This window comes from Elaeis guineensis, unplaced genomic scaffold, assembly GCF_000442705.2.
Source record: "Elaeis guineensis isolate ETL-2024a unplaced genomic scaffold, EG11 Super_Scaffold_31900, whole genome shotgun sequence".
Taxonomy (NCBI): Eukaryota; Viridiplantae; Streptophyta; class Magnoliopsida; order Arecales; family Arecaceae; genus Elaeis; species Elaeis guineensis.
The window spans coordinates 2,667,512-2,691,402 of record NW_027332420.1 but is presented as its reverse complement, the minus strand read 5'-3'; the positions used below and the strand labels follow the sequence as shown (position 1 = coordinate 2,691,402).

Below are 23,891 nucleotides of genomic sequence, written 5' to 3'. Positions count from 1 at the left end.
TGATACAAACCCGTCCCCAGGTAATAGCTAAAGAGATATTTGGATTAGGTAAGGATTGCCATTAGTGGTCCTGACTTGTGATAGATGGTATATAAACCAAAATTGTGACTCGCTATCATGGTTTGGCTCTCAACATTATGGTTTGAACAAGTTCTTCGTGCCATCAACATGACCTAGGTAGGGCTATTTTTGTGAATCCCTCAAGGGCAAAGCTTTATTAAGGAGGCTTTTGGGGAGAGAAAACAGGATCAAGTTTTATGAGTTCACTTTCATTTTAAGACCCCGCTAATCTAAGTTTGGATCCCTTCTGTCTGGGGAATCATCCACCATCCCTCTGTTTGCAAAAAGGCCAATTGAGCAGGGCTCGCCAGACAATTCCTCGTCTCTTTAAGGAATATCCCAACTTCAAAAACCAAGAGGTGTTTTCCAATTGTCTGATTTGGAAAATCTATACCTTCTCTAGACATAAGATTTTCTAGGCTTAAACCTTGGTGATATTTTAATTTTTTCTATCATGTCTTTGAGCTTCTTTGAACGTGGGTCTAGATGTTGTAAAATTTATGCTAAAAGTTTATTCTGTGCACCCATTCATGTCTTCAATTTACTAGCTTTTTCTTTCGGTATGATTAAGTTGGTAGGATCACTATATTGCTTCTTGAAGAACAAACATTACATTGGCTATGGATACCCAGATAGGAATACAGTATCACCACTTTCAGCATAAATATATGGAATATGTCAGCAAGTAGAGTTTAGTTAGCTCATTGGCACTCTTCTCCATGGCGTAAGGTTCCAAGTCTGATACAAGATGATAGCAAACTCACCATTGTTCTCACCCAAAAATATAGAAAGAAAAAAGAGGATGTTAAATACATTTTTACGCAGAAAGGAAAAAAAATTGTAGATTCCTATTTCAGAGAAAAAGATAACTTTATGTTTAACTTCGAATGAAAGAATGAATGAATACAAAAATAGGGAAAAAATAAAATGAATGCAAAAATGGGGGAAAAACAACAAGATAATAATTGCAATAGGGAATGTTACTCTATTCTCACCTAGCAAAGCTATATAAGTGTATACCTTGACACGTTGAGGAATCACCAGTTATACATATATTCTGCACAAAAAAGGGGACTTTAATGCCCAATCCATTTGTGGACTGGACTTCAACTTTTAAATCTTATTCACCAAATCTATAACTCCCCTTCCATTAGAAATAGGGATTTAAGTATAAGCCCCTCATAAGACAAAAATGCCCGCAAATCAAATATGGTAGTCTCCCCAAATTCCGGTCTCCCTACTTCCTCTCTTCCTGACAGGTACCTCCGGCAACCTATTTTAGTGTGATTTTACTCATGCTATCGGCAGCAGGGATTGCGGCATTGTTCCATGGCCTTCTCTTCGATGGCAGCGAAGATGGAAGTGGCAGACGTGGGTGGAGGCAAGGCCTGTCAGTAATTTTCTCTCTCTCCCTCTCTTCTCTCTCTTCTATCTTCTCTCTTTTTCCCCTCTCTTCTCTCTCTATGGATTTTAGCAATTTCAATCAGCACGCTATTAGAGCAGGGATTCTTTTACTTATGAATGGGATTGCATGAATGCTCATTGTTTGTTTTAAGTAACTAGTCGGTTACTTATAATGAATGGTTCTCTTACTTAAAGCAAGGGTTCTCTTACTTATGAATGGGTTTTCTAAGTATAACCGGTCAGTTTAATCATATAAATACTCGTTGCTTGTTTTAAGTGACCATATGAAAATATAGTTGGTTACAATCAAGTTGACGGTCAATATGGGGATACAGAAATAGCTGATGAAATTAAAATGATTAAGATCTACTAATAAGATCTACTAATATAAGATGAAATCTTGCTCTTTTGTAAGAAAGTCTTTATTGATAAAAGAAAATATCAAACCATTATTATAGAAAAAAAATATTGGAAAGAGTAATGCTACTAAAAACTATTCAGAAAATAAATATACCAAGTCCGACCAATTATTTGTCCTCTTTCCTAAAAAATTTGGAAATTTAAAAACTTACAAATCTTATTTTAATGAAGTCTCAGTGCTTCAAAAAAAAAAATGTACGTTCTCTGTTTCACATAAACATCATAGAAGAAAATTTGCATGCCCACTGAACATACACAAAACTCTTGTATTTGTTTATGAAAATATGAAATTAGAAAAGATTGTGAAGTAACTTTGCCTAATGTTGTCAGAAGAGACCACCCAACCAGTTACCTAATTGCCAAGTCGGCACTAGTAGGTGAAGCAGGCACCTAAAGCTTTAGCCTAGACACTGCCTAGTAGGAGGATAAACATGCCAAACACAAGCAAGCTCTGATTTGCTTGAGTTCAGCCCAAGATCCCATACACAACTTGAGTTTCAACCATATTCATATGTAATATAATTTTGTTAGTCAAAATTAGCTTCTATGATAATATAATCTAATATGTATCATTTGAATTTGATTTATGATGTAGTGTTACAATAGCTAGTTCAACGACAGCCAAAGCATTTTGTCGAATTTGGTGAATGGAAGGTGCTATTTTAGCCACTATGTCAAGGTTATGGACATACTTACGAAGTCCATATCTGAGGAGTAGAAGGCAAGGATGGCTGTGACTCCATTTGGCCATTTGCTCCAGCTTCCATACATCAAGTAGAGCAGGCCATTATTAGATGTATTGCTCTCCTTCTGGGATGATAAGGAGGGATTTAGGTTGGGTAAGATTGTGGTTCCTTTTGAGGGGATCGATATTGCCCTCATATTTGATTTGACGGCTATGGATGATGAGGTTGAATTGTATAGGGAGGGAAGGGTTCAGTTGGATCTCATCATCCGATTTTTTGATGATGACCATAGAAAGACTACTAAAAATTTAGTTAAAAATAAATTGATGTCGCTTGTTGGAAAGTCTAGATTGTAGGATGCGGAGAACTTTACTAAGTATTGGATTCTTTATCTTTTGGTAATTACTTTTTTCTAGCTAACGCTATCATATTTGTAAGGCATTATATTCGTATCTTGATAATTTAGATTGTCTAGGATCATATAGTCAGAGCCTTGCAGTTTTTTCTTTCCTTCAATAACAGATCCTTAGCCTAGCAGAGAGTGTGGGCATAAGGAACATGACTGAAAGGGCTCATTGGGTATATAGATGGATGTACGGTGGCTCTGGTGGTAAGCTTGTCTATGTTTACTTTCAATTTAATTATTTGATAGTTAATCTAATATGGTGTCAGTTACTTTAATAGGGTATATAGTTAGTCTAGTATGATACACAGTTAATATATAAAGGTACATAGTTAATTTATTATGGTACATAATTAATCTATTATGGTATACAGTTAATTTATATTAATACATAGTTGATCTATATTAGTACATGATTAATTTATTATAGTATATAGTTAATCTATATTGATACACAGTTAATCTATTATATTGCATAATTAATTTATTATGGTACATAGTTAATCTATATTAGTATATAATTAATCTATATTAGTACACAGTTGATTTATTATAGTACACAGTTAATCTATTATTGTACATAGTTAATCTATATTGGTATATAGTTAATCTATCATGATGCACAGTTAATCTATTATGGTATATAGTTAATCTAATATTATTTTGGTATGGTACATCATTAATTTATTATGGTGTATAGTTAATCTAATATTATTTTGGTATAGTATATAGTTAGATTTCTCTAAAATATAATGCTTATATTGCTTTATTTGTGCAGACATGGGTGTTGAGCATGCTAATAGTCTACTTAGAAATCATAGACCACCATTCATCTATCCTCGTCTCTTGTGTTGGAGCAATGCCCCATTCCCTCGCAAGGTGGAGGTGATCATCGAAGCTATAAAGAAATTAAAAAGATTGAAGGTATTAGCTTTTGTATCTAACATCATACACATTTCAATTGAAGCATAACTAAATTTTTTTATCCTTGACAGGTGATCCAGAGGATAGAGCCTAAGAAGGAAGAGGCACACCTCCTCTCACAAGGAAGGCCACAACAGTAGTTCTGATATAGGGGTAGGCACGAACAAAAAATTTGAATGCAGATCCTGCTAAGGTGAGTACGATGCTGTACTTGTAATACAAAAATTTGGATATGATGTTATTCCTAATCTAAATAATCTTTATTATTAGGTGTGGGTAGAGCATTCTTTTGTAGGTGAACAGCCCCACCTAGCTGAAGTGGACCCTACTATACCTCATAGTAGTGAAGCGGTGGAGGTAGTTATCATTAATTTATAGTCAAGGATATGGTTTTTTTATTATAATATGAATGCTTATTGTGTCCAACATGTTTAATCTTATCAGGTCAGTTTTGTGGCTGAAGTTGAGTGCAAGAAAAAAATGTGCCACTATGAAACATGTGTCCTCATTATACAGGTGAGTAAAAAATGGGAGCTCGCAAGAGAAAGCCTACGGAGAAGGAAAAGGCCATATCATATCTTCCTAAGACCTACAAATGTACAAGGAAGAAACAACAAGAGGGGGATATAGGTGAAGGAAGTATGGCCTTGCCCACTAGCGAGAGTGATCTAGATACTCACCAATCTTCATGTTCAAAGCCTATCACTATTGCACTGATGAAGCTAATAAGTCAGTCAGTTAAAGATCAAGAAGATCAACCCTCCTAGAGAGGTTTATAAGTTCTTCCATATATTAATTATTAAATCGTAGTGACAGTTTTTGTCTTTGTATCATGTGCTTTTATGATATATATTCAATATTTAATATGCTTACTCAAAATCTTTCTTACATTTCATCACTTTTAGCATATTCGAGATTCTTGTAAGTTATAAATGTTGAAACATCGGTGCTGTCGGATTGGCCAATACGATTAGCGTGGAGGCACATCTATCATGGGAAGGAAAAGGTATACTCCCATCATTTTTTGAAGCATCAATTGATTTCTATATCAACGGTGATCACTCTGAGTAAGTCAACAGAATATATATTTTTTTCTATCTCATTATTCATAAAGAGTTCTTTTATTAATACCTACTTGTTTTACGTTGTGAGGCTATCTGGGAGAATCAAGATACATCTAAACCTTCTTGCACATGTCATGCATTTGATCAGCTCCTTAATGATGGGCCGCTATGAAGTGATGTATGAAAATTAACTGCTCACTTGTTTCCCTTGCTCCTATATATTTTTTTGGTCTTAATAATTTTTTTTGGGATTATGACAGCTCATTAATGTATACTTCCATATTATGGAGCTATTCCATATAGAATATAAGGAGCCCATGGAGAATGCTGCTTTGGTTTTGCATTGCGAGATACAGGTATGAAATTTATCAGAAGCATGCATTTTGTTTTTAAGTAATAAATGTTACGAATTACGCATCTTCTTCTTCTCTTTTTTGGTGTAGACTGTTGTGCTTCAATGCTTTTTAGGGGTCACTAAAGTGATGCCTGAAGTCACCAATCAGATCATAGATTCAGCAAAACCAAGTATATAGAAATGGATGGTTGATATCTGGTTATCAGATCTTGAGCATTGTAGGTACTTGTTCATGTCGATGAATACAACATGGCATTGGTACCTCTTAGTTTTGGATTTGAAGGAGCAACACTTTGATTGCTGCAACTCAATGTGGAGCTTCAATGTATCAGTTGATGCCAATAAATATATGTGTAATGTTGTTCGACATTTGTTTGTTGCCTTTATTTGTAACAATATCTATAACTAATGTATTGTGTTTTATACCGCATTTGTGTAGGCAACGTTCATACATTTTTGGTTGTAAGAATGAATAGGATTCGACATCCTTGAAGCTCAAGTTCAATATGTTCATTACCGTTAGCAGCAGAGCTAAGATACCATAGATTGCAGAGTACATATGCTGATGTTTGCAGATATCCTTATAAGAGGTAGCTTGAGACCATTGCATGATGATTTTAAGGATGCATCACGATATAAGAGTTGGATTGCAAGAAATATTTTGTTCCATAGATATTGCTTTACATATAAAAAATTTTGGGCATGGTACGAGAAAAAGGTGCCAAGTATAAAAGCTTAGGACATGATGGTTGTGTAAACAATCTTGGTAGTTTATGTCAATTATAAATTTTGTCCTTATACCGATTTGATACATATTTTATATTGAGTATCATCCAAAATTTTTCTATAATATGACATGTTCGAATGTGCACCAGGATAATTTTATATTCACTATGTATGTGTTGTAATGCAACTATTTACCATGCAATATTCAGTGTATACCAGGTTAACTTAAGCATGTACCAGCTAAATTGCTCTACTCATGTGTGCTAGTGCCAGTGGTGCTGGAGGCATCATCCTTTAAAGATGAAAGTTCAGCTTCTACCTGTTTAAGTTCAGTGTGTATCTGCATGCAACTTCTCTTAATGCATCAACTTTCCCTTTAGGCCAGTTAAAATGCTTCAAAATAGCTCTTTCATCAGCATGTGCATCATTAAAGAAGCAATTGATATCATATAAGCCAACATAGTATAAGCAACATGATACTACTATCATTTAAGTAATTAACATCATGTTCTGGTTTGGTAATTTCAGGCTCCTCATTACCAAATGGATGTTAGATGTAGTATAAGCTGACTAGCCAAAATTAATAGGTTACTCAGATGTAGATTTTGCTGGATATAGGTTACATAGAAAAAGTACTAGTGAAACTTGTCAATTTTTAGGAGTCAACTTAATCTTTTGATTTAGCAAGAAGCAAAATTTGATGGTATTATTTACGGTCAAGGTCGAGTATATTGTAGTTGAAAGTTACTGTGCTCAAATCTTGTGGATTAAGCAATAGCTCATAGATTTTAGAATTGAACTTAAAAATATTTTCATAAGATGTGATAATACTAGTGCTATTAATTTGATAAAAAATCTAATCTAACACTCTAAATCAAAACATATTGAAATTAGACATCATTTTATAAGAGAATATATTCAAAATAATGATGTAGCACTTAAATACATGAATACTAAAAAGCAATTAGCTGATATTTTTACCAAAGCATTAAATAAAAATAAATTTTATAAAATTAAAAAAAATTGGGCATCTTAGATTCTTCTGCTTGATCTTCAATCATAATTTCACTCTCAAAATCTATCCAAAATCTCTTGACTTCTTATCTTAATTTTGGGAGGCATTTATCTTTTTTTTTTGAGATTATTTCAAGTCAATTAAAAAATCATCAGTGTTATTCAGATATAATCTTAGATTTTTTTTTTGTTAAAATTCTCTATCAAAAATTATACCAAAATTTATCTGAACTCTACATGATCATCTCAAGTCGATACAAGTATTTTTAAAATTTTTTTCTTTTGATTTTTTTCTTATTTTTGAATTGTTCTTTCATCGTATGATTTTTTCCCTGGATGGGATGACCCATGGGGCGTCCCAATTGTTCAAGCAAATGAATTTTGTGTGAGCCGACCCGTTTAAATCCCTCTCTTAAAACCTAAGTGGAGCGACTCAATTACTATGCTTCTTCCTCTTCTTCTCATCCCAAACCAAAAACTCTTCTTCTAACTCTCCACCGACCGTAAATCCATCCCCTTAACCGCCCAAAAATCTTAGATTTTTACCTCACATTCTAGGTTAAATACATTCTCTCGACATATCCTTGATCAAAACTGTCTCCCTCTTGCTCTCCATCAAAATCTTAAGCCTTAATTTTCAAAATCTGAGACAATCACCCCAAAATCCTTTTCTTCTCCTCATTTCCATCCATCCTTCATCCTTCTCTATTCTCTTGAATGGTTCTCGTACTCTCTTTAGGACAATGGCCCCCAAGATGCGATTGCCACAGAGAAGGAAGTCAGTGAGATCTTTGAGGCTGAAGAACAAAGGAAGAAGTCTGCTTAAGCACCTATTCAAGTCTCTCCTCCGATCACCCCAAGTAAGATCCTTTTGTCTGCAAGGAAGGTAGCCCTGGGAAGGAATGCTGATTTTCATTTTTGAGAAGTGATAGATTTTTTATTGATAAAAAATTGATTAAACAAGGATGGAGATTTTTTTGTAATTTGTCCGAGCCCCTATACATTGATCTTGTCAAGGAGTTTTATTCTAATCTAGTTTTCACTGATGGAGTTCTAAGGTCAATAGTAAAGGGTATCCAAATTATACTTAATGCTCCTAGGCTGGGTAGACTTCTTCAGATGCCCTGTGAAGGTAGTTGCCTAGATGAGCTTCCAAAGAAAGAAATCGAGCTTAGGATCATCTTAGGAAGAGAGGATGTGGAGGGGTTTATGAAAATTGAAGCAAAAGATTTGAGTGTGGAGATGAGATTGCTCTACCACATAATTTTCAGGATCTTTCTCAGAGGGAGAAGATATGATTTGATGACTGATCGAGATATCTATTTGATACACTATGTAGTCTCTGAATCTCTCCTAAATCTATCATTCTTGATGATTGATGCCATGAGGAGGCCTTGAATAGATCCAAGGCTCCCTTACCCTATGGAATGGCTCTGACAGTGATATTTAGAGAGTTTGGTGTGAGCTTTGAGGGGGAGATTGTTTCCAGATTATCAAACACTGACACTTACAATGATCGCTCCCTTCGACGTATGGATTTATCAGAGTGGATGGTCATTGGACCAAAGGAAGAGGATCGTGCTGAGTGGGAGGGTTTCTCATCACCACCTGAGCCCAAGCAAAACCCTGACACTTTGTATCGAAGCCTGAGGCAGGACCCTCAATCAGTGCACCCCTATCTATGAGCCGTGTCGTGCCATCTTCTTTTGGTATGGGGGAGGATGAAATGGCACTGTTAGCTGAGCGAGTAGCAGGTATTCTCTCCGTCCCGCAGTAATAGATCCTTCAGCAGCTCCATCAGTTTCAGCAGTATCAACAGCAGATCCTCCAGCAGGTGCAGCAGTAGCAATAGCAGTATCATCCGCCTCAATCAAGTTTTTTTTCTACCTCTTCTTTAGATCTCTCAATCATGCCGCATATTTTTTCCTTGGTACAGCTATTGTCTGATCTGAGCTCCAGATTGGAGAGTGTAGAGAGCTCTACGTTCAGATTTAGTAGCAAGATCTTTGATATTGAGAGGAAGATCAACTGATACTGGATTCACTATCAGTAAGAGCGAGCATATGAGCAGCTCTTCACCTCAGTTAGTTGATCTAGCTCAGAGGTTGAGAGACTCTATAGCCTATTTCGATCGACACTTGAGCTGATCCGGGTTGATATCAGAGTCTCGAGGGACTTTATTTTCTCTGATCTTGAGGGGCTCAGAGTTTCAGTAAGAGGAGTCCTATCTCAGCTAGATGCCGTTAGGACTGAGCTCCAATCCAGATCCTCTGTATCCAGTAAGCTCACTTTTGTTCAGCCTATCGCCTTTCGTTCTCCGACATCTTCTACTCAGACCAAACCATCCATCGAGGTCGAGGCTAATTCTATTTCAGTTGTTATGATCTTGAGCTTGATACCCATGCTCCCTGATCTTATCATTTTATATTAGCTGGTTTAGGTTTCATACTACTTAGTTATTGTTTGTTTCAGTTGTTATATTTTGTTGAATGTAGGAGAATCTTATGTTTATAGATATGTATTATGAATGGATGTACTTGACTCTTGTAACCTCTTATTTTATTGTACTTAATGTATGAGGTGATCTATTATCATTACTTTATATGGCTAACCTTTGTTTATATGTGAATGAATGAATGTCTATTATATTTAAAATTACTCTGATACTTGATGTACTATCATAGCTCATTAAAAATCTTACTCTCTCTAATCTATTTTTTGATGATGTCAAAAAGGGAGAGAAGGTAGTCCATCTTGAATTTTTACAAATTTTTTTGAATTTTACTCTGATACATCTATTTTTTACTCTGATACGTCTATCTTTACTTTTATTTTGATATTTTTACAAAATACTCTGATACATCTATTTTTGATTCTTACTTTGATACTTTCATCTTTATCTTGATATCAAAATGCTCTAATACATTTATTTTTGATTTTGTAAAATACTCTGATATATCTATTTTTGATTCTTGCTTTGATACTTTCATCTTTGCTTTGATATCAAAATAAGAAAGAGAGAAAGAAAGATTCTTTTTATATACAAATTGCTCTGATACTAAAAATAAGGAAGAAATTTTTTTTTTTATGAATTATTTTTTGCTCTGATAACAAATATAAGAAAAGTTTTATAACTTGACCACTTTTTATATAAGAAAGGAGGAGAATTTTTTCAAAATGATCAAAATGGTTACTTTCATCTTTTTCATATAAGAAAGAGAAGAATTTTGTTGATTAGAAATAATTTTTGAAAAACTCTAATACCTTCGCAAATAATTTTCAGTAAAATAATTTAAAATATTATAACTTGCTGAAAATATATATCTCATGATATTCTATGCTTAATCTTTGACATGTTCCTATAAGTGCTTCACAAACTCAATCCCTTGAGCTTTATAGATCTTTTTTATGAACACTCAAATATTTTGTCATCATCAAAAAAGGAAAGATTGTTGCTTTAAGAATTGATTTTGATGATCACAAACCATTTAAGGGACTACTAATGAGTTTCTTATCCTTGAAAATATTTTAGTGATATTTCAGGTAGTTCAAAATATTGAGTTTGAAAAGCTCCATCAAGTATGCCAAAGTTGATGTTTCTGTAAGTTGAAGCCTCTTTTGAAGTCTTTTGAAAGTGTCAAATTGATTTAAATTTATTTAAGAGCATTTGATGGTTTCTGATAAGTTTTAGATCTTAAATATATGAAAAATCATATTGGAATAAAATGGAGCGACCCAACTAGGTCATCCTCTTCCATTGGGTAGCCGGCATGCTCTGTTTTTGACTTGTGGCATGCAGCAGGACAACCTATGGGACGATCCCTAAGACCCTGAGATCAAAATAGAGAGTCTATTTTTCAAACTGGCCAAATGAGGTGACTCATCAAACTTTTCAATCGCAGTGGATGACCCATGGGACGTCCCATTCTGGGTGAACCTCGTAATAGTTAGTTTTCAGCTCATTTTTGATGTATTTAATATACATTAAACACTCTCTAACAGCTCTTAACTGATACTAATACACTCTCAAGTTCAAATGGAGGTTATAAATACCTCTAGAGGTAGAAAATCAATCAAAAGATTAATACATTCAAGCTCACATTCATGAAAGTGAAAGAAATCCCTAAAAAGAGAGGAAAGAAGCATTCAATCAGCTCACCAACCACTCTCTAGCTGCATTCAAGTATCTCAATCATTGAGGATGTTCAACAAAGATTTTTTTCTCCTTAACTATTATATTTTTATTGCATTTATTGTGCTTATTTAAGAGGTTATTATGCTGAAATTTTTGTACACTATTCACTTGCTATTGTATTTTGGATTTTGAATTTTGAGAGATTCCAAAACTTGGATAGGTTGATCCGAACTGAAATCGGAGTGTGTGTGGGTGGGCTTGTACCTAAGAAATACGTGTTCTTGCTTGGATAGCATGGGTCGTATTATCCGACGTTTTATATTTTGAAATCATTTTAGTAGATTGAATTCTCAAGTAGAAATTTGGAGAGTAGATGTAGGTGCAATGTTGGCACCGAACCACTATAAATCTCTTGTATTTATTGTATTTGCATCTCTTTATTTATTCATTGTGCTTTATACTTGCTTACTTGTTATTTATGGTTGATTTCATTTTCTTAGCTAATTAATTCACTCCACTCAACAAGTATAGCACATTACTTGAGTGACTAATCACAAAATTTTAAAAATACTCAATTCAACCCCCCCCCTCTTGGGCTCTATATTTGGGCAACATAGATGCATGGCATGATCTGATTGCTGGTTGGACAGGCATGCACTACTTGATACCTGTATAAAACAACTGCCTCCCTGAAGCAAACGCATCCGTTGGAGAGCCTTTGCTAGTCTTCCACTTGATAACTTGAAGTGATGGAGCCGTCGCCATGACTAGTGAAGGAAGTGGTGAAGAAAAAGGCCAAGTATTTGAGGAGAAGGTCTTTGCCTAAGAGAGCGAAGGTTGCTTCACCGAAGCGCCTCCAGGCTCTGGTCGAGCGCCACCTCCTTTAAGGGCCCCCGATGAGGGGTCCTCCACTCTTGGAGGAGCGGCCCACCAGTTACAACCATCGATACCTTTGCTGAGGTGCGACTTCGCTACATTATGGAGTATGAGGCCTCAGAGGCCTTTAGAGGGGAGCTTCTTGATGCTTCGACTGCCGGATTCATCTAGGACTTTGAGAATTGCAAAGTCTATATAAACTACATGATGCGCAGCTAGACTTACACTGTCTGCATCCAAAAAAGTGATGAGGAGGTGGGAGCCTTCTCCTCATATGAGGATTAAGCCTTCCCTCTCGCTGCCTTCGTTCCTGCCCCCTTTTCTTTTCTTCTTCTTTTTTTTTGGCGATGCCTTTTTGGTATGATTTTTGTAAGTGCTAAAATGAATGAAAAAAGATTTTTGGCATGTACCTCTCTCATGATGAGCTCTCCCTTATAGTCATGCATTCTCAAAGTTTATGAAATTGCATCATTGCAAAAATGTTGGGTCACTGTCTTTGAGACACACGTGATCTCAATCGTTGGGTAGGCCTGTATATTAGCTAGGTCCCCTTAGGAAATCATTGCTTGTCTTTAGGTTGCTGCCGAGACTCTCGCTCGTGGGGGGGTGGGGTCCATCCACAAGATCGGGTAGTCCCATGTTTTTGGTGTCTTGCCGACCTCCGTATGAGCTCGTGACATCCAGATCTGAATGCTTTCGCATGTTCGATCAGCCGATCCATTCGTCGATGTTCAGGTGGTTTCCTGAATAGTCCACATGACATTCGGGACAATGCCGAACACTCTTTTCCAATCCTCGTCGAAGACTTGCATTGGGACTAGATCTTCTCCTAAGGACCGAGCATTGGTGAATTGTACTCTTCAGGCACTTAATGCTAGGTATCTTCCTAGTGATGGTGATGTGTCGAGAGTGATGATTGATGCTTCGACTCCTGACAACATGGCTCTCAGGACCTCTTTCTTGGTGACATGTGTCCCATGTTAAAGGGGATAGTTGGAGGTGCTGGGAGGTAACTTCCCTATAAATGGAGCCCTCCATCGCCTAGGGCCGAAACCATCTAGTTGTTTCTCCAAGATGTTGCCATTATGGTTGCCGGAGCACCATTGTCATTTGCTCATTTCGACTGAAGCACTCTTGTGCCTTCGTGTGGTCAGAGTTCACCTTGAAGGAGTACGCTAGAGATGAGTGAGACAAGCAGTATCTTGCTTTAGCTTGGGAGGTGCTGAAAATTTCTATAGAAATGCGACAGTGGCCGCCAGAGATGCCCTTGGTATTGTTCCCTAGAAGGGCTCTGACCTTTCTCTAGAAGGACTCTAGAGTGGTCCATGGTTTCTCTTGTCACTGCTGCCTTCATTGGTCCATAAAGGCGGTCGTCGAGGTTGGCTTAGGATGCCACACCATAGGGGGTTCGCAGTCTCCTCCGAGAGCCGCCTGGCCCTCTCCAACAGCCGCACTATCTTTCATCCCTCCAGGGAGGTGCATTGTAAAGGCAAGTGCACCGCGACAGGTCACGAGGCCGACATCATTGAGTCTTGCAATTATCATAATGTCTACTCAGTGGGGGCCTCCGTAGTAGCAAGGCTTGGACTCATCTATTTCTGTTGTAATTGACTTCGTCCAATCAGGGTCGGCATGTAATGAGACTTTTTTCTCTTAATGAAATGTTCATTTTGTTGTCAGTGTCTCTTACTCTTGTCTCAATGTTGTTGCAAACTTTCACCTCAAGTAGTCTTCCAAACTCGTCTATGGCTATTTTTGCTTCTCGCCTAGTTCACTTATGATCGACGATAGCACGGAGTTTCTGGTGGTCTTCGAGTTTGTCCCAATGACCTACCTTCAGCGATTTCAGATGCTCATGCACTTTTGGGAGAAGGTCCTTCTGGTCGGGGGGCATTGGCTTCAGCACTGATGCGGCAGCGCTTGGTTGCTTGTTGTCATGAAGCCATCCACACCCGAACTTGCACTCTGAGGACTTGTAATGGGTGTTCAGATCTAACCCATTCGCTAGTGCGGTTGGTCACCAAGATCGATTGTAGTATTTGTCATGGCATTGTTGAGAATGCTCACTCTCACCAAATGGATCTTCTATATTTTGTCACCCTGCCTGTTGCTTACAGGTCCCGAGGTTGCATCTCGGGCACCAAGCATTGCACCCTCATCAGGTTATCATACTCTGCATCGATAGGTGGCCGATGCTTTTAGGACGTTCTCGATGAGTGTAGTTCTTCGTCTCGTCCTTCGGCTGGTGTCGTCCTTTGGTGTCATGATCGTGGTGCAAGTAGTAAGACTTTCGGATCCTTCCAGCTTGTGAGTGCCCTCATCTCCGATGCACGAAACCTTACTTTCGAATTTCTCGAGGGTTTGGGCACGTGAAGCTGGAAGAAGTCTGGTTGCCGGAATTGTTTGGGGGCGGTCTTCTCCCAAGGCTCCAAGACCATGGTCGTGGGGCTGTTTTTGTCGTCATTCTTTCTTCCTTCCCTCTCTAGTGATTTTGTTTTGCCTTCCATGGTCAGAGCGTGCTTTTGAGCTCGGGTTAAGAGGTCGGCTTGATCTTTCATGGTCAGAGCATTCTCTCCAACCAGGAGTGACGTGGCATGCGTGGCATGACAAGATGGCCGCAAGGCTAGAGGGGGGAACGCCGAAGGTGACCGCCAGGTATCTGCATGCAAAGTCCGCACATCAGAAGAACCGATGGAGGATTCTCCGATAGGGGATCCTCCAATGCTTAAGTCAATATCGGAGTCAGAGAGGGAGAACGGTTAGAGGACAAGTGCGAAAGCTTGAGAGAGAGAGAGAGAGAGAGGAGGAACCCCTCTTGATGTTGGCCTTTGCCTCATTTTTATGGAGGGAGGCCTGTCAAGTGGCAGATTGTCGCTCGTAGTAGAATTGGCTTTAGAGGACTAGTAATAGTGGGAATCAGCTGATCCTGACAGGACCGATCCTCCACTAGTGGAAAAAAACTGCTACCACCGTCAGTTGTCAGGTCGAGATACTCTGTATGCCAGAGGACCTTCGGAGTTTCGATGGATCTCGCAGAGGACTGAGATGGAGATCGAGTGGGCTTGGCAGTTATCCGACGATGTGGGCATCATCGAACTGTCGATCTAATATGAGTTATCGGATTTTAGCCGAAGTCTGTGGGACTACCAAGGGGAGGACTGTGCAACTTCACTCCGACTGTGCGGTCTCTATGGCCAGATCATACCGCCATGTGCTCGCCACATCAGCAGGATGTCATCATGTCATTGGATGGACGAAATACGGTCCAACAAGGATGATAATAAAGTCATATAAATTAAGAGCTCTTTGTATCACTAAATGGAATAGCTCAAAACGATATTTTTTGATGCATGAACGTATCCAATCATTCCAATCGACCGCCATACGATCACTGCCAGCTGCCAGCTGCCAGCTGGCAGCTCAATGGTTTAAATTCCTGCCAGATAAAAAGAACGAATAAAAGGAAATTTCCTGAAGCGTCCAGATTCAATGATCGTTCCAGGGTCCAAATTGGCGTCCCGATTCAATGCACCTAAAGTCCAAACCCCTGCGCGTCTAAGGTCCCTCCCTGTTGCTCTAGATTGACTCCCGTCTCTCTAACTACGAGTTCGGAGAAATCAAATGTTAGGCACCAGGTGAGTGCACATAGTAAAAGTGAGCGTATCTTTAAATCAATAGAAACATCTTAGCCGTGCTGCTTAGCTCATCGTATCATCTTCCAAACACCAAACAGTCTTTCGAGCTCTTCTCCGGCTGCATAGGTGGTGGGACCCACTGTCAGCCTCATCTTCCTGCCATACAAATGATGCGACATTGCCGCGTCATCAAAAATGTAGGTGCTTGGTGTTTGAGGCGGCTCAGCTGCTGTGCTGAGCCATTTTTGGTTACGTGTCTTAGGATTGTCTTCTCCTTCCGTTATAAATAAAGCATAATATTATTTGTGAGGCCCAATCAGTCTTGGTTTCGAGGCGCCGCGCCTTTTTCTTTGCGTTTACCTCCTCCTCCCATTGCTGCTACTGGTTGTTGGATTCTCGGTATTCCCATGACTTCTTTCTTTCTTTCTGGCGTCTTTTTCCTTGACTGAAGAAATAAGTTAAAGTCCAGTGTCACATCTCGACCGTTTAAAGTTTAGTTAATTTGTATATCTTTTGACGATCGGGGAAAATATTTTTATTGTTCAAGTTCGGATTTTTCGGTCAGTTTAACATATAACGTTGTTCTGATTTTTCTATATAAATAATGCCGTTAGTTTACAGAAGAATGGGTTTGATTTCGTGTGTTATGTGTTCCAACAAGCTATCATTTTTATTTTTTTTTTTTTTATGACCAAATCACTTTCTTCTTATTTCTAGATTGCAAGAAGAGTTGAGGCTTTGTTGTATTTAATTTGTATCTATTTTGCCCCTGTTGCAGTTGCTCTGAACGATGGGTGAAGTTGGTCCTACAATCGCCAAGGACGTCACTGAAGTAAGCTTTCTAATTCATGTTGATTCTTATTCGTCTAGTCATTCTTCCTAGCATTTATAGGCACTTAGTTTACCAAATGGTTATTGGTTTAATGCGCTAGTTGATTGGTAAAACCCCGTTGGTGTACCTAAACAATGTTACGAACGGTTGCGTGGCTCGTGTTGCTGCTAAGTTAGAGATGATGGAACCCTGCTCCAGCGTCAAAGATAGGTAATTGCTGTTCATCATTTATATCCTCCCTTTGGTACAGATGATTTGGTATTTTTTTTATGCTCATGTAAAATTTTCGGTGGACAGGATTGGATATAGCATGATTACTGATGCAGAGGAGAAAGGACTTATCTCACCGGGCAAGGTTGGCAGTTCGATCAAACTATTCTATTTAACTTCAACAGAACCAAGAAAAGCAAAATTTAGCTGGTTTCAATTTAGAGTGAAATTAAATCTTTGTGGAGTCACTAGTTAAATGGTCATTATTGGTTGACTCATAAATCATGTAACTGTATCCATACTAAACAAACCCTATTTGAGACCATCATGCAGAAATCTTCATATGATTATTCAAGCAGTGTTTGTTAACCAGTGGCTTAGAATTATTAGTTTATCTATGTATTTGGTTTTAAATGATCAATCTATATATCCAGAGCATGGCAGAATTATGTTCTGAAAATAGGTTCCTGTCACTGCAAGAACAGAAACTAGAAAGATTAATGCAATGATTGACTTGGCTGATGTGTTCCTTATGTTGTGCAATGTTTGCAGAGTGTCCTGATTGAACCAACCAGTGGTAATACTGGCATAGCATTGGCCTTCATGGCAGCTGCAAAAGGTTACAGGCTCATACTTACAATGCCAGCCTCCATGAGCCTTGAGAGAAGGATCGTTCTCAATGCTTTTGGTGCCGAATTGGTCCTGACGGATCCAACTTTGGGCATGAAAGGTGCTGTTCAGAAGGCCGAAGAGTTGGCTGCAAAGACACCCAATTCATACATCCTTCAGCAGTTTGAAAATCCTGCAAACCCAAAGGTAATGTAGAGAATGGATATGGTCTTACAAAATTTACCTTTCAAAAGAAGGCATCTATATACTTTACCTTGTGCTTGTAGATTCATTATGAGACAACCGGACCGGAGATTTGGAAAGGAACGGGGGGCAAAATTGATGCCCTTGTATCTGGTATTGGTACAGGGGGTACACTTACTGGATCAGGAAGATATCTTAAAGAGCAAAATCCTGATGTCAAGGTCAGTTCATCACCATTTCGGTGATCTATGTTACCATCTAGTTCCATATTGCAGCTCTCGATGAAGTATATTTTTGGGAAGGCACATTTTATGTTCTAGAATTTTAAAATCTACTAATTTCCTTGTTGCATGGCATGTCTTTTCCTTTGATTTAGCTATACGGCGTGGAACCGGTTGAAAGTGCAGTTTTATCTGGAGGAAACCCTGGTGAGTTGGTGCATCTTGGTTTTTTGTTTTCTTTTGTATTTTTGGCTCCATTAATTTCTGTTGTAGCATATAAAGCAAATATTGGATCAGTTGCTTGCATGTGTATTTTCTCCAAAATTTTGCATAGAGATATTGTAAGTTTATTTTTTATTGAGGAACTTGGATGATGCAAGCACCCACATGATAGGTGAAGTACTTGCAGATTCCCCATTTTTATTTTTACCTCTTTGAGATCTAGAGATCATAGGTTTGAAACCTAGAAATAGCTAGCTTGCATATGGGGGTAAGGTTGCATGCATTTGACCCTTCCTTGTCCCCACAACGAGGGAGCCTTATATACTAGTGTTCTTTAACTATGTTATATAAATTAAGAAAAAAAATCAAAATCTTGTTGTCATTGATCATTGTACAGTTCATGCTCATCCTTTTGTGCCATCAGTTCTGCCACATTTTAGAAACAAAATTTTTGTGCACCACGGGCAGTGCAAAACCGCGCACACCACCATGGTGATTGATTCCCGAACAGCGAAAAAAAATTTCATCCTGACCTTGAATGTGAACCAATCACTGCGGAAGGTGTACGTATTTCTGCACTATTTGCGGTGCACAAAGAATTCCTCTTTCTAAAATCTTTTTCTTGAAGTCTTGAACAAATGTTGGAAAAAAAAAAAAAAAGTGGGAAGAAAGAGAAGAAAGGTTATTGATATTTATGTACCAAAAACGTCTGTAACGAAGCTTCCCGGAACTAATAATGTGCACAAGGCAAAATGACAAAAAAGAGAGTAGATTTTCATGTTCCGCATATTTGAACTGTCGCCGATGTTTCTCTTTATATTGGTTTATCATATACTATCTCTAGGTCTAGCCATTAGGATCAATTATCTTTTAAACCGGGACAATCTAGACATTTCTTGTTAAATCATATTAAAACCTGTACCTTTTGAAGCATAAAGAGTCTAACTGCTTAATGCTGATCTGCATGGTTTGTTTGAACTGTGCAGGTTAGGCAGTTTATTTTTGACCTTGTAATTATGTTATATAAAATAAGAAAAGATGTTTAACCTTGCCAGAAGCCCCTAATCTCCTTCACTCCTCACATCTTCCTCTCCACTCTCTCTATTATGGCGGTTGAGGAGTGCAAAAATGACACTCCTCAAGAGGGAGATACGGATATCAATAACAGGGGGGATGATAAGGATGCTGCTGGTGGGTTGTGGAATGTTTTTGCAGCAGTTATTGAAAATCCCACCTTTAGACTTGGGGACATTGCCACCAAGGAAAGAGGATGGTGTTGCAGGCAAGAGGACAACAAATGGGGAGACTATTTCATTTATGTGGAAGAGGAAGATTTAGGAGGGGTTATCTTCTTCTCTTTGTTTTCTTCTATTTGGAAGGAAGGTTTGCAATTATTTGATATCTGGGATGGGTTCATGAAAAGGAATGTGCTAGATATTGTTTAAAATTAGAGAGAAATAGGGGTTGTATCTGAGAAGGGAAAGAGGGAAAAAAAGAAGATACTGTGACATGTAAAAAAAGTAATTTTAGTTAAATTACATACTTGTTTTTTTAAATATTGTATAGAAGAAAATATTAGAATATGTTAATTGTTAGGGCCTTTTACTATATGTGTTTTTCAAACTTATTTGTTGACAGATGCAAGAAATTAAAAGGATATTTTGCAAAGTTGTTTCGCTATTTATATCCTTGACCAATCTCTATAAAAAGAGATCACTTTCAACAATATTATGGTGGTTAAACTCATTATTGGAAGAGCCAAATCAACCACCAACCTGTAAAAGCTGGAAAAATAGATAAGTATCCAAGTCTCGATGCATATATGATTCACATATCTATCCCACATGCATTCTTGAGGGGTTCAAAAGATATTTTTTTCCTATTTTATTTGTCTTAATCTTTTTAACCCTACTCTTGGCTAAACCTGACTCGGTAGGGCTTATTAGTAACCTTCAACCTCAATTCAGAAACTAGTTTCTTGATGGATTCGATTTGCTGAGATAATATATCCCTCTATCACAAAAAGAGAGAGATTGCTTGATAGGGACCTATGTTGGTCTAAAAGTTGTAGCATCGAATGTTTCTGATTACATGCTTTGGTGCTATCGTGATTCATCATAGTTGGCATGATTAGGAGGCCTGAATTGTTCTGGCTTTTATATATTAACATAGTAGACCATTTGTTGGTGAACTTGCTTCTCTTACTTGCTGTTCTTATGCTTGTAATGTTCCCATATTCATTTCCTCTGTCATGAGAATACATGCAATTATCTTCTGTTTGAAGAGGTATAAATAACAGAAACATACACATATAATGTTTAAAAAGCATGATTCTCATAAATTCTAAGCCATTTTAAGTTAATGTTTTCTTGTTTTTGAGGTGCATCTGACAAAATTTCTGCTACTCTTCTTTTTAAATGGCCAGGTCCGCATAAGATCCAGGGTATAGGAGCTGGCTTTATTCCTGGTGTTTTGGATGTCAATCTCATTGATGAAGTTGTCCAAGTGAGCCTTAAAGACCACTTAGCTTTGAGTTGATTGAACTTTTAGACATTGTATTTTTTCGATACTTGATAGGCTGGTTAGCATTTTGGTAACTAGTTATAATTTTGGTTTCGTCTTGTAATTTTCTTTGTGAAGTGATAGATGGTGTCGTTTATCAACTATTTCTTGTTATTCTCAAATTTTTAGCATGAATCATCTTAGTTTTTTCTGTGATGGTGTGATTTCCCAGGTCTCAAGTGATGAAGCTATTGAAACAGCAAAGCTTCTAGCCTTGAAAGAAGCTTTGTTGGTAAGTTCGTCAATACTATTATAGTTTAATGTCTATGTTATGGTTTATATTATCCCTGTTTCTCTTTTCAGTCCTCTCATTCAGCCACAGTGAGGGTTCTGCAATCTATGCTTTTCATGTATTTAACCCCCTATTGATTCTTCTGCTGCTTACAATAAGAGGCATACTCACTGCAGGTTGGAATATCATCTGGAGCTGCTACAGCTGCTGCCATTAAGATTGCACAGAGACCAGAAAATGAGGGGAAACTCATAGTTGTAAGCTCTTGACTTTCTGATTTCTTCTGTTTTCTTTTCCTAATCCTATCAGTATTCCTTGAGAATTTCTTGGTAGTACCTTAACAGTTAAGCAAATAAATTTGTTATTATAGCATGGAATATTGGTTCTGTTCTCACTGACTATTAAGCAAAATATATTTAGGAGCCAGCATCACCATTGTCTTTCTTAGAAAATATGAGTAAAATTTTAGGAGTTTAGGCACACGAAATGCTGCTTGAAAGCTTGACACCATTGTCCTGCTCAGGTGAGCAGTTTAGAACACCCAAATCATTTAAAGGTAGCCATGTATTATGCAATATTTTCATCACCTCCTTGTATTTAGAACGACACTTGTTTAAATCTTGCTGATGTTGAGGTGATTGAATTGGTGGTGTCACATAACCTGTTCATTCGTTACATGTTTGATTTCCATTAACTGTTTCCAGTAGCAACACCATTACTTGTCTACTTTTGTAGTTTTATAGTCCTCATAGATTTGAATCACCCATCAACTTACTTGTTGATAATGTCCATGGTTCATCACAGGCATGCATGTATGGATCTTTAGAGCTTGGCATTGGTTGCATAGGTTGAAGTATTTACCTTCGACATTTATCTAGAAAGTCTGTATCATTTAGATTTATAAGTTTATAAAAAATTTACAAGCAGTAGTTCTGCTATCTTCTTGTGCACTGTATGCACGAGATTCATAGGGCCAAGAATGTGATACATTAAGTGCAGCCTGGGTGTTGTATAAACTGATCACCATTTTCTTCCAAATGCTTCTATGGTTCATCTGGAAGCTTGTATCTGCAACTGTTGGATCCACCAATTGCTGCGCTTGCCAATGCAATTTCCTGATCACACGATAATCAAAGAACATAAGATTGTGGTTCTGCTGCTCACCCTTTCTAACATGACTTTGTAATTTCTTAGTATATGATCCATGTTAAATCCGGCAAATGATTAAAAAAAAGAATAAGAAGAAGAAGAACAAGCCAGCTACTAATCAGTATTCTCTTTATGAGTGCAGGTTGTTTTCCCAAGCTTTGGTGAGCGTTATCTTTCGACACCCCTCTTCCAATCAATAAAGAAAGAAGCTGAGAGCATGGTTTTTGAACCCTGAGGGTGGTTTTTTGCTGTCAGAATGTCCGTCTCAATAATTTTATGAGAGTGATTTTTACGGTAGGTTCTTGCATGGGTGGTTGTGCCAAAATAGAAGCATGAGTGGACGAATTCAAGACCGAGTCTCAGACATTGAAATGAAGGAATTACCGTATTCTTTGACTTTGTTGGTACAGCACAAGGCACCGGCTTTACCCGCCTTGGTTAATTCGCTAGATTATTTCAACTGTAAGGGCACAAGGAGGGCATAAATTTATGAATAAAATCCATCAGTACTAACTATGGTTTGCCAATGTGCAATGATCTTGATGAATTTTTAATAAATGATGGGAATCTGAATAATGGTGAACTTTTAATTCTTCTTTTAAATTAAAAATATGAATTAATATCTTTGACAAAATCCAACAAATTTATCCCATCAGCAATAGTAGGATCTTGAATATGCAAAGGATTCCTTATATATTGACTTTTCATTCAAATCTTCTTGCTTATTTTCCCCCCCATTGACACCTCTGGATATTTAATTTATCTGATACGTAACCACGCATAAATTATCACTAATTTATCCATAGATAGCAAATGACAGCATTATGCCTCTACCGCATTCTTTTGATTACAACCATGAATATTAATAGTGATTTTTTTTAATGCTTCTTTTAAATTAAAAATATGATTTAATATTTCGACAAAATCCAACAAATTTATCCCATCAACAATAGTAGGATGTTGAACATGCAACGGATTCCTTAAATATTGACCTTTCGTTCAAATCTTCTTGCTTGTTTTTACCCCCTTTGATATCCCTGGATATTTAATTTATCTGATACATATCTAGACATAAATTATCACTAATTTTCCCATACATAGCAAATGACAATATTATGCCTACTTTGTGTTCTTTTGATTACAACCATCGATTAATTACTCTCTTAAAATAGTCACATGTTTAAGTAAATTCTTTGACCTTGTATGTCACTTCATCCACTTTAAGGGCATTTTGATAAACTAGTCATGTGGCATGAGCATTAGTTTTAAAACATAAATGTGGTCGGCATTTTGCTGATACATAGACTATTTCATAGTTTCATCTGCTATGCATACAAATTGTTTTGACCTAATATTTTGATAAAGAATCGGTATTGACAAGATGCATGCCTTTTCATGCAAAATTATTAAAAATACTCATTTAGGAAAATATTGAAATGAACTGAGAAATATTTAAAAATTATAAGGGTGTACACTTTGTTGCTCCTAAATTGATTTTGATGATTACAAAGCAGATTGAAGGGATACAAATAATTTTAAAATGAAAAAGTCCTTATGCTCTTCAAGGGCAAAATCGTAATTTCACTAAAATCCTGATTTGATAGTATCATTTGGTAGAACAAAAGATTTGTGATCCAATGGTGAAAATTTCATTGATTTTGGACTTGTATTTTGAAAGTTATGCATGTTTGAAAATCATGAGTCAACCCGTGAGTCAACTCATGGCACAATGAGCTGATTGGCACACCCTGTGAGTCGACCCTCATGAGTCGACCCCCAGGCATGAGTCGACCCCCATGAGTCGACCCCTGCAGTTTTAGGCCAAAAGTTGCAGAAACTCATTTTCTGGCTAATGCAACAGAAGTCGACTCATGAGTCGACTCCTGTAGCATGAGTCGACTCATGAGTCGACCCCTGCGACGGAAAATGTCAGCAACGGCTATTTTTT

At 37.5% G+C, this 23,891-nt stretch overlaps 1 protein-coding gene and 1 pseudogene across 2 annotated transcripts; both read left to right on the top strand.

Moving 5' to 3' along the window:
- The window catches only part of LOC114912917 (uncharacterized), a 5,771-nt pseudogene extending 1,515 nt beyond the window's left edge, over positions 1 to 4,256 (top strand).
- Positions 4,257 to 16,002: 11,746 nt separating this feature from the next.
- On the top strand, positions 16,003 to 22,470 carry LOC105033394 (cysteine synthase). 2 transcript variants are annotated; one of them, XM_010908163.3, is made up of 11 exons: positions 16,003 to 16,101; positions 16,481 to 16,534; positions 16,635 to 16,744; positions 16,832 to 16,889; positions 17,297 to 17,560; positions 17,641 to 17,778; positions 17,934 to 17,985; positions 20,426 to 20,505; positions 20,735 to 20,794; positions 20,971 to 21,051; positions 22,086 to 22,470. In XM_010908163.3, the coding sequence occupies exons 2-11, from the start codon at positions 16,493 to 16,495 to the stop codon at positions 22,176 to 22,178; spliced, it is 978 nt and encodes a 325-aa protein (XP_010906465.1). In that variant the 5' UTR covers positions 16,003 to 16,101; positions 16,481 to 16,492; the 3' UTR covers positions 22,179 to 22,470. The 2 variants fall into 2 exon arrangements, with proteins under 2 accessions (XP_010906465.1, XP_029117130.1); XM_029261297.2 differs by lacking the exon at positions 16,003 to 16,101 and adding an exon at positions 16,176 to 16,262.
- Positions 22,471 to 23,891: the final 1,421 nt, after the last annotated feature.